Source organism: Lucilia cuprina, chromosome 5 (genome assembly GCF_022045245.1).
Source record: "Lucilia cuprina isolate Lc7/37 chromosome 5, ASM2204524v1, whole genome shotgun sequence".
In the NCBI taxonomy this organism is placed as follows: Eukaryota; Metazoa; Arthropoda; class Insecta; order Diptera; family Calliphoridae; genus Lucilia; species Lucilia cuprina.
In genome coordinates, this window is record NC_060953.1 from 67,721,230 (window position 1) to 67,733,254 (window position 12,025).

The 12,025-nt window shown below is 28.1% G+C and overlaps 2 protein-coding genes across 2 annotated transcripts; one reads left to right on the top strand and one right to left on the bottom strand.

Annotated features, from left to right (window-relative positions):
- Positions 1-8,703: 8,703 nt before the first annotated feature.
- On the top strand, positions 8,704-10,504 carry LOC111680735 (vacuolar fusion protein CCZ1 homolog). Its single transcript, XM_023442433.2, has 5 exons — positions 8,704-8,878; positions 8,943-9,040; positions 9,115-9,436; positions 9,530-9,705; positions 9,772-10,504. The coding sequence occupies exons 1-5, from the start codon at positions 8,795-8,797 to the stop codon at positions 10,484-10,486; spliced, it is 1,395 nt and encodes a 464-aa protein (XP_023298201.2). The 5' UTR covers positions 8,704-8,794; the 3' UTR covers positions 10,487-10,504.
- LOC111680736 (ragulator complex protein LAMTOR4 homolog) lies at positions 10,443-11,146 on the bottom strand. Its single transcript, XM_023442434.2, has 2 exons — positions 10,946-11,146; positions 10,443-10,884 (listed from the first exon to the last, which is right to left on the bottom strand). Exons 1-2 carry the CDS (start codon positions 11,077-11,079, stop codon positions 10,629-10,631), a joined length of 390 nt encoding a protein of 129 aa, XP_023298202.2. The 5' UTR covers positions 11,080-11,146; the 3' UTR covers positions 10,443-10,628.
- Between the last annotated feature and the right edge of the window lie 879 nt (positions 11,147-12,025).

The following is a 12,025-nucleotide window of genomic DNA, read 5'->3' on the forward strand; positions in this document are numbered from 1 at the left end:
TTATTACACATGTTAGTTTAGTAAATATTACAGATTTACGTTGATTATTTAAATTAAAATCTGCTTATGCCACATTAAAGTCATTATTTCATCTAAAACTTCTAGCACCAACAACTACATGACGTATACATACATACTTACAACATTTTAGTTTTATAATTATTATTGTAATTATAAACTTATTTAATTATTTATGAAAATAAGTTTTTAATTTTTTTATACTTATAAATTTTTCTATACGTCTGATGAAAAACTTCAATTAGTTAACACCTCAATTTTAATACTTCTTTTGTGTGATAATTTTGAAATTAAGATTTTTTTCTTCAGCTTCCTTCCTAGAACTTTTGCTTTTACTAAGGGAGTGTTTTTACATAAACATTACATTATGCCTTATAAAATTGAATATAGAGGACTTCTATAGGAACTTTCTTTACTCATAAGGACTTTAGATAAGTTACTTTTTATAGACGTCTTAATAGTTACAGAGACTTACAAGTTATTTTTTCTTTAAAAGTTATTTTAAAAGCAGTTGTTCTTAATAAGTGTATGTAACTATATATGAAAATTTTTAAGAACTTTAAACTTTTATGGAGAAAAATATATGGTAATTGCTTAAACCATCTCAAATGTTTATTAAAAGTATTGAATAAAAAGTCTCTTAAATATTTGCTTAATAAAATGAAGAAAGCAATTGAAATTATTATCCCAGCAAAAACTTACATTAAAAAAATTAGTTTTAACGCTAGAAAACCCGCTTTTTACTACTTTTTCTTTGGCATTTTAACTCATAGTTATAACATGGTTATGACATAAGAGACAAGTACTTACTACGCTCGCTTACGAAGTACTACTAAAATAAGTACTTACAAATAAGAAGTTAAAAACAAAATTGTTCACACATACTACGAATCTGGGCCTTTTGTTTGTTAGTTCACTGTCTACCTCTGCTTAGTTATTTTATTGTGCGTCCAATAATAGTTTTCACATTATTTTATTGTGAGTTTAAAAACAGTTCCTAGCTTTTGATTTAATAAAATCTGTAAATAAAACGCAAAATTCAAAATTAGATACTTATTTATCTGATTATAAGTAATGCATAAGTAAGTTTTGCCGTTTTTTTGCTAATGAGCAAGAGGCACACTGGTTCGATTTGCCGCGGAAGGTTTTTGCACAGAAATGATCCGAAAAACAAGTGCCTAATTTTGGTTATTAACCAAATGTATCAATGTGAATGTGCTTTACGTGAATACCTGTCATGGGCCTATTTCACGCTGCTCATTCTCAAATACTGGGTGAGCTTCTTTGACTAACTATTACCACACTGTCTATTTTATACACAGGTGGATCCTTTTGAACATGGCAGTGTCGGTCCATTTACAATTACTTTTCTCAAATACTCGAGCTATCTAATCTCTGACCATTACTGGATCTGTTGCTTACTTCCGATATGTAAAACATTACTTCCATTTATAACCACTTAGAAGAATCAATCATATAAGCCGAGGACATTGTTTTTACTCACAGAGAACATATTGTGGTAAATCTGGTATGAACAGAGTTATCCTTAACATACCTAGACAAGGTAGAAAAATCCAATGGTATCACCCAGCACTCTTCTCATTCATTCGACACACTCATAAAAAACAACGGATACACATTCATTCTAGGTTGGATATCCGTATACCCTTACATTCATCCCAACGCTTAGTCTCACCCTTTAACCGACGATTTCTAATTCCTGCGAATTTGGAGAAGAGTCACTACGTGGGTGCCGAAGGGCCTCAACAAACTGAGGATAATTGGCCACACGTGGTACAAAATTAAGTGTTTTCTCGTTCGACCCCACGTCAAAAGTTTCCTGTTAAAATTAAAAAAAAATATCTAATAAACAACGGAGATATGAGCAAAAGTCCGAGGCAACCTATGAAAATTTCTTAAAAAAATAGAATTTTTTGCATGCAGACTCAAGAAAACAACAACAACATGGTGCTTCATATGTAATACATTGTTCTTGTAATTAGTTATATTGTTATTGGAAAAATCAGTGATGAAATAAGTATGAACATATATTTAACCCTTTTTGATATAAATTTTATACATAAAAATTTACTCATTTTAGTGGATTAAATGAGAATACAATTTAAATTGTTGATAAAATTAATAAAACTGCTGACATATAAATTTGTTAAACATTAATGTTAAAGTGTTTAAATTACGCAAAATACAGTGGGACAGATTTTATTTATAGATTTGTTTAATATAAGCTTATTAAACTCGTCTATTCATTTCAGTGTTATTATCAATTTTAACATATTTATTATTGGTATTTTCTACCAAAAGAATATTAACTTTTTATTCCATTTGCTCTACTGTCAAACTGTTTTGTAAATGGAAACAAAAAAACTATATTTATTTTTACAATTTTCAACACGCATACAAAATTTATAAATGCGTACAAAAAAAAAAAAAAAACAAACCAAAACTATTATTATAAAACCAACAACAACAGCAATAATAAAAATTAAAAACAAATAACAAACTAAAAATACGCAATAATTCCCACATAAATTATTTGTTAAATGATGATTTATGTTGCGTTCAACATTTATTTATATTTTATTTATACGAAAAATATTTGTGCGTCATTTTTCAACGAATATGCGAATATGTTGTAATGTTGTTAAATAAATGTTCATTCATATGATGTTTGTACACAGACATTTTACAATCTAAAAAATATACAAATGTTAAAATCTGATGTATACTTACATATATTGAAGTGTTATGGGGTGAATTTGTTAGAATAAATTTGAATATATTTCCCCAAAAAATATTTTAATAACAAAACAGCAAAATATCTAAAAAAGTAGATAAGCACTTAATTTTCAATGATTATCACAGTACTCCTGTAATTACTTACATATAATCAAATACGTGAATATTTTATTTTAAGTTTTTTTTTGATAGTAGAAACCAATCAATTATCACCTAATATTCCCTTTATTAAAAATGTGGACTTGTTATTTATGATATCAGCTTGTTTATCCTTTGACATAATTTTTATTTTCCGTTGGTAATTATTTTCTATTTTTATTGCCAATACTGTTAATTCTATGTTTATTTTATTGTGATTTAAGCTGATGCTGAATATTTATACATTATATAGATAATAATTATTTAAAATTATTAAATAGTAAATTTTGCAAAACAATTTTTTAATTCGCAAATAAAAAATTACAACTGGTCACAAGTCGCTTACAAACTCAAACAAATACACAAACATATATACAATCAAAATATGATAAATGATCTGATTCAATTAAATATAAATTCAAATTCATAAATATCATATTCAAACAAAAATCTCAAAAGACAAGTAAAAATAGTAGGTAATGGCCATTCAAATGATACCTTACACCAGTGAAGAGTAGGTAATGTAAATGATTTTAAATAATAAAACATTAACATAATTGCCTTAATTCCGAAATATTTTAACGATTTGTAAACAAAAAAGTGAGTTTCTGAAAGAAGGATAAAATGGGGGACAAGGGCAAATATGGATCAATCCTTATAAAGAGGAATTATACGTCATACATTAAAATTATTTATGCAGAATCGTGATACTTGTGTTTATAAGTGTAAGTAACTTTGTAAAGGGGAAATAGGGTCAAATTTGGCACGATTATTAAGAATATCGATTGTATAACTAACTAACTAAGTCTTGTTGATTATTCCTACTAAAAGTACGATTGTATGGGAACTAATCGAAATAATTGTCTAATGGAAGGGCATAGCTAAGTCGACTCAGAAAATTATTTTGAGCCGATTGTTAAACTTTACGATGGATGAATGTAGAAATAATATTTTTGAATATTACAAACATCAGCACAAATGCATAATACACTCCCCTTTACAGTGGTGTAGGTTTCAAATACAGTGAGAAATAATAAGTAAATCACACATACACATACATTTACATATCGATACACATTATTTTTCAATTAATTTATAATTACTGCAAATATATTTACCAAATAAATATAAACATAACATGCATAAACGTGTTTAAAATTCTTGTGTGTTCATATTAAAAGAGAACCACAGATGGTGCAGTATGTTACTGCATAGAATATATATTTATGTATTTATCTCTATATATTAGATGGGATCAACAAAAAATATCTGTTTAAATTTTTAAACTGGAGAAATGCCTTTTTATATAAATATAAAAGTTTATTAAAAATTTATCGATATTTGGCCATATTTTAAACTATTTTAAAATAAAATATATGTTTATTCCATCATCCTTTATTATATGTATTTATCTATCTATCTATCTATCTATCTATCTATCTATCTATCTATCTATCTATCTATCTATCTATCTATCTATCTATCTATCTATCTATCTATCTATCTATCACAAAAGCCTCAATTCTTCAACGTCATTATCATTTTTATCAGACTCTTTTTGTTATTCATCATTATCAGTAAAAACAACATCATTTACCCTAAAACTCATCAAGTATGAAAGTAAAGTCACTTATTATGACAAGAGGAAAAACGAAAACAATAATAACAACAATAATGATTGTTATGTAAAATATTAAACGCAACAACAACAATAAAAACAGTCTAAATAAAATAATAATTTTATTATTATTTTTTTTTTTTTACCAAATCATTTACTAAACAAAAAGGAAACATGAAATCTAAATACCAACTACAAACCACAACAACAACAACTGACATAAATGAAAATTCTTAGTGTCAGCTCAAAGAAACAATAATAGCCAAAGCCATTGTCCTAATGCTTGATAATTGAAAAATAAACTAGTAACCAACTCAAGGATAATTTTAATGAAAATGTAAAAAGAAAATACTAGACTATAGACTAGACTATAGACTAGACTATAGACTAGACTATAGACTAGACTATAGACTAGACTATAGACTAGACTATAGATTAGACTATAGATTAGACTATAGAATAGACTAGACTATAGACTAGACTATAGATTAGACTATAGATTAGACTATAGACTAGACTATAGACTAGACTATAGACTAGACTATAGACTAGACTATAGACTAGGCTATAAACTAGACTACAGACTAGACTATAAACTAGACTATAGACTAGTCTATAGTCTAGTCTATATTCTAGAATATAGTTTAGTCTATAGTCTAGTCTATAATCTAGTCTATATTCCAGACTATAGTCCACATAAGTTAGTACTAAGTATTTCAAAATTTGAATTTTCCATGCCTGTTTAACATACATTTTATGTGTACGACATAGTGCACATGCTCTCTTCTCTCTTTCATACACTTTCGCATATATTCAACCTGCTTAAAATAATATCGGAGGCTTGACAAGTTCATACATCTTTATTATCCTTTAACACTGTTTCCAAAGTCATAATCCCAGATTTTGGTTAGAGTAGCCACCGATCATAATAGGTTAAAGGATAATCATAGATCAAGGTTTATTCTACCATGAATTTAAAATTTTAGCTACAAAGTTCGATTTTCAAAAAAAAGTTTAGGTTTTTCATAAAAATTGGGTAGAAGTGATCACAGATTTTTCTCTAAGTATTGAATTAGAGAATAAAAATTATAATATATGTACATATATGCATTTGTGAAGGAAAACATAAGTAAACACAAATGTTTATATGTTTGACGACTCGAGTGTTTTTTAATGATCTACATTACACTGAAAAAAATCCATGCGTAATATATACGAAAAATGTCGTACATTGTACGAATCGTTCGTTGTTTCGCACCACGAAATTCTTTCGTAATATATACAAAATTGTACGAAATATTTTAGTATAATGCAAAATATTCTTAAAAAAATTAATTTACATTAATTGAAAAAAGGAAATTTTGAATAAATATGGTAAAATTTACGAAATATTAATTTATTCAAACATTTTTGTTCGTTTTAAAATAAATTTTCTAATTTTACTTCAAAATTATTCTCCACGCGACTTTTCAATTTTTTTTATGAAAATAATTCGTGAATAATATTATACTTTTTCTTAAATTTTATAAAAATGTTGTAGTTTTACTTAATCATAATATAATTAATATCATTATGTTTAATTTCGCTAAAATTTAAGAAAAAATTAAGGTTTTCGTACTTTTGTAAAAATAGAAAAGGGTTTTATTATATAATATTTCGTATTATAACGAAATTTTTGTAAATATTACGAAAATAGAAGTTACGAATTTTTTTTTCGTAAAGTTGAGCATGGATTATTTTCAGTGTAGAAACGTTATTATATTCTTAGAAATATTTAGTTCTGATCAGAATATGAATGATCACTAATTACGAAGGTAGCACATTTTTTTTAATCTACATAACTAAAGTTTATTGGAAACAGTGTTAATTATTAAACGTTTTTCAATTTGTTTTTATTGCTTGCAAGCAGTTTTATGTTACCATGTGCAACTATTTTTTAACTTTAAACTATTGTTGTACTTGTCATTATTGTTAATACAACTACATATTTGTTGCAAGTTTTATTTGCACTGGGTTTTCACGGTAAAACAACACCGCGTGTTGAGTCTAAAATTGCACAGAGTTTTTATTTGCCATTCTAATAAAGTTTTAATTTAATTTCTTTCGTTTTTTTTAATAAATAAACTTGTTAATAGAAATTCACTTGCTACGTTATTTCTATTAATTTTTTTTTTTTTGCTGAAAATTGTTTTCCTTAAGCTATGTATTGTGGATTTTTTTGTTTTTATTTGTAGTATTAACGAGTATTTATAATGTTGTAAGTGTAAGCCAAAGGAATAGGGAAGAAAATTAATTCATGCATAAACAATATTCTTTATTTAAATGCGTTTTTTATTCTAACATACAGTTTTTTTGTCCTCGTTTATTGTATAGAAGATTAATTACCCTCCTCATACATAATTACTTGCGAAAACTCAATGTCAACCTTATATTTTATCTTTATTTTTATGGAGTGCTAGGAATCAAGTTTAAAAATTTATTTGAAAATATACGAGTTCGGTTTCATAAGTAGTTAAATAAATGAAGTATTTAAAAATTAAAAACATAATAAATTGTATTGTATTTTGAGTTTCTAGGTTCAATATTAAAAAAAAATTTAAAAATTATATTTTGAAGAATGAAAAAGTTCCCAAAGGCCCGTTGTAAGTTCTCCTTTACTCCGAGATCTACATTCTCAATATTATGTTTCTATTTTCAACAAAATTATAGAAACCTTAAAAAGTTTAAGTTAAAGCATAAGAATGTAAGTCCTCTTATATGGTTCTCCTTTTGGTTAATCTAACTGTTATGTTTTCTCAGGCAATTAGTATGTAAAGTGCCACGCCCATTTTAACCATTCCACCCATTTTGTTCGCAAATATTCTTATTGACGTCAAAGTTGTCCGTAAACAAATCTGCAGTTGCAGTTTCTGACATATGCTATTTTTAAGGCTAACTTTGTATGTGGGCGTGGCACCACGCCCTTGAAAATTCCAAAACAAAAGGAACCAATTGTAATCAATTCCAAACGTATCTTTCTCTATAAGGAAAAAATGTCTTGTGGCAAATTTTGTTTAATTAGCTAAATAACTTATCAATAATAAAAAAAAAATAAGGGATTGTTTCTGAATTTTCTTCATAGTTCTGATGTTTATTTTATATGTAAATCTTCTAGGATATATTTTTGATAGAATTGTTCAAAATTTGGATCACAATAGGGTTCTATAGTTGAAACGAAAAGTCAACATTTCGACTTTTTTGCATTTATGTAAAAATCGACTTTTCGAATTTTTGCATTTATGTAAAAGTCGATTTTTCGACCTTTCGACTTTTTTCAGTTAGTTAAAAGTCGACTTTTAGACTTCGACTTTTATTATTTTTTAAATAATCGACTATTTTTGAATTTTTTAACTATTTTTGACTTTTTCCGACTTTTTGCCTATTTTTGACTTTTTTACTTTTTCCGACTTTTCGAGTATTTCAGACATGTCGACGATTTGGACATTTTTGGCTGTTTGACTATTTTTGTCTTTTCGACTATTTTCGACTTTTTCCCACGATTATTTTTGACTTTTTCCGACTTTACGACTATTTTTGACTTTTTCGACTTTTCGACTATTTTTGACTTTTCGACTTTTTCCGACTTTTCGACTATTTTCGACTTTTTCCGACTTTTCGAGTTTCCGACTTTTTGACTTTTATTTAAAAGTCGACTTTTCGCCTTTTTTCACAGACGATAGTCGAGTTATCGACTTTTTTGGAAAAAAATAGTCGACTTCCAATTTTCGACAAAAAGTCGATTGTTCGATTATTCGAAAGTCGATTTATAGAATCCTAGAACGCAAACGTATCTGGGTATTCAAAAAATTTATTTCCAGAAAATTACATTTTTTTATCGGAAACTTTAAAACGTAAAAGAATCTAAATCTAAATATAATTAAATATTCATTTATATTCTAAATTTTAAGTTTTAAAAATAAAAAATTTAATTGAAAATGGCTCCGTGTAATAAAATGTGTTTACGCGTAAGAAAATTTTGTAAGTTCAATAAAAAATAAATTTTAACGGTCACTTGCATTTGCAAAACACGTGGCATCTTTACGCTTTTTATGAGAATCTAAGCTGGCAATACCTATAATTGCAAACAGCTGTACTATGTTTTCTTTTTGTTGTCAATTTGTTGTTTTTTTGTTGTAATAGCAGAAAAAATAATTATTAGAGAAAATAATACATGTAAACTAATAAATTTCATAAAAATTTGATTAATATTTATTATTAGTAAAAATGCATAATCAGTCCCGTAAAGTTGAGGTAACAATAAGAAGTTTTTACATATTTAATACGACTTATGGTCAAAAGGAGGGACAGGTAACACATTGCCAACTAAACGCCCATTAAATTTAGCAATATTTATCATTTGACTTTTTTTAAGGAAAAGGAAAAAATCTTGTATTATTATCCAAAGGAAATTGATATAAATGCTAAAATACGTGATGTAGGTTTGAGTCAAGCCTTTACAGCATTTACAGAGTATGTTCCAAATATGAATACATATGTATCTGTAATAGTCATGTAATGTATCTGTTATTGTTCTTTTATTTAAGTTCATTTACTGAAAAACCTGGTGAATGTGAAGTTATTCATACCGAGAAGACTACCCAGTTGTTATATCAGCCAGAGCCAAACTTTTGGCTGGTTTTAGTTTTAAATGTTCCCAAGGAAATACATTCGAAAGATGGTGTAGAGTATCCTGAATATCATAAATATGAACTACATGATGCTCTCTACAGACGCCTGCTAATACAAAGCTATAATCGCTTTTGCTTAGAAGACGGCACATTCCAAATGATTTTAGATCAATTTTTGGATAACAAAGAAACGGCTCGTGATTTTATAACCCAAAAATTGGAGAATTTTTTCAACAAGGTAATAAATAAAAAATACATATTTTTAATAAATCTTGATTTTGCACGTACAGACTTACTTATTTTATGATTATTATAACAATTTTAATTCCAGTACATTACCTCCCTTAAGTTGCCAGCCAATGATATTATAGAATTTATGAATTCTTTACAATATTTGCCTCTGGATAAATTTTTATTCCTAAGGGTGCACAATTTCATAGATTCTCTAAAGTCTACTTTTGCCATTATTACTGATGCTATTTTTCTCTACAAGGAATTTATAGTAGTGTATGTTGAAACTCTATATAACAATATTAAAATTTCCATTAATCACCTATTTCTTACTTCCCACAGTGGCGGAAAACTGAACTCTTCCAATTTATTTACCCTCTATCAGTATATATTTCAAAGTATTGAAATAACTCAACGAGATCCTTTGTCCAATGCTCCACTAAATAGCCGCAATATTTTTCTTAAAACAAATGGACAATTATTTTCCTATAAAATGGTTTTGTTTCCCTCGACAAATGCTTTGTTGTGCCTGTTCTTTAAGCAAACGGTTGAATTAACCCCTCAACTTTTGGACGAATTGAGCTATGCCATCAATTCACAACTATATGTATTGGGCAGAGACATTGAAGACTATTTGGCCAAGCAACCCATTACCGGTAAAACTTCTACAACAATAGATTGTACCAATAATGCAGAGTACATGTCACCAAAATATCTATTTCTAAACGATCAAAGTCTTAAACTAAGCAGTAATTTATACGATGAGGATCCTCAACATAAAACTCCCTTACCACAGAATGTTACCAATCTAATAGCCGATTTATTTAACTCTTCGGACAACGAAGTTGAAAAGCCTCAAAGGGATGGTGATAAAACTAGCTACTCCGAGATTATGATCAAGTCTACTGATGATTTTTGGATTGTCAAGAGACGTTTCAATTGGCGTCAACGTTTTGTGGTGATATTTAGTCAAAAGGCTACTCTACTGGACGTAACAAAAGAAGCTGAACGCATTTTTGAACAAGAAATTAAAGATGGTGTATTCGCTGACAAATAAACAATATAATTAAATAAATAAACGGTGTTTTCCAATTAAAACGTCTAGTCCGATCCTTGGAAGGGTTGCAAGCACTGTCCGTGGGACTGCGCTGTCGAAAGCTATGGGCGCAGAAAGCGCAACAGACAGCGCTTGAGGATTCTCAAGTTAACGCTGCCGTTGTACCCAATGTACCGTCAGAATCCACGAACACAGCATTATTTGTTATGCCATTCCCGTTTATATTAGAGCCGGTTAAAACACCTCCTCCAACAACTCCCCTTACAGCAGCTGCTGAACCATTACGCAGTTTCACAATATAGATACGTCTATTAGACATACAGATGTTGTAGCTGTGGTCTTCGTACACAATGGAAATACGTTCACAGCTGCTGTTTGGCATGAAGTTTTCATCGACACTAAAAAAATCAGACTTGTTATCAAGAAAGAAAAAACATGGGTGTGTGTCTATTGTCAAACCTTTCAGTTAGATTTATAAAATCTAAAAAAATATTGGCACTTCTTTCATCATTTTGTAATTCTCCTCCAGATTCTATAACTGCTCCATCTTCCTTCATGACTAAATAACCAATTTGATTAGCTAATTTTTCCATTTTTTCGAAAGATTTTCCAAATATATCCTTCCGAGACAAAATCAAAACAAAGACACTTTGATTGACGAAAAAGAAAAACAAACAAAAATTAAGTTGCCAGACTGTACTGCATTTTTAAAGCTGTCAAAATTTTCAGCTGACAAATTCTAACCAGATTTCGTTAAAATCAAGGCGAATTCAGATAAGGTGGTGGCAGTTTTGCAACAACAACATTTCCCATGTATTTTGTTTTTGCTTTTGGTTTTGGTAAATGTCAAAAACCATATGTACGGAGAATTCATTTGATGAAAAAATTTTGTAAAATGTTTATATTATATTAAAAATAAAGATTAAGGTATTAAAATTTGTGAGGAAAATTATTCTGAATTGAATAATGTTTGTTTCCATCGAAAAATTCTATTCCGGCAGCTTAATTTGCAAAATTTAAGTAAGTGCCTTAAGTTAAGTAAAACTTAATTTTTTGTGAAAAATAAACAAAAAAAAAGTACATATTCATGAAAATATTATATTACGAAGGAATGAATATTTGTTGCGAATGTATAATTCTACTCCGGCGGAGTAATTTTCAATATTTGGCCATAATGGTGCAGCCGCCGGACGGGTAAATACCTCATATGGGTTTTGTTATATAAAGCGTTCCGGAACAGACTTTTTTCAGTTAATCTTTTTATCAACATAGTGTATATATAAAACAATTTTGTTTAATTTGTTAACATTTAATAGATTTCAAAATTAAGCCATAACGTAGAAGTCAGTTGCCGCCAGCCGGGTAAATACTTCGTATGCGTTTCTTAATATTAAGTGTTCCGGAAGAGATTTTTTTTAGTTAATCACGTTATCTACACAATTTTTATATAAAATATAAAACAATATTTTGTAATATGTTAACATTTAATAGAAAAAATATTTCTCTTAAATAACATATTTGTATACATACCTATTATGC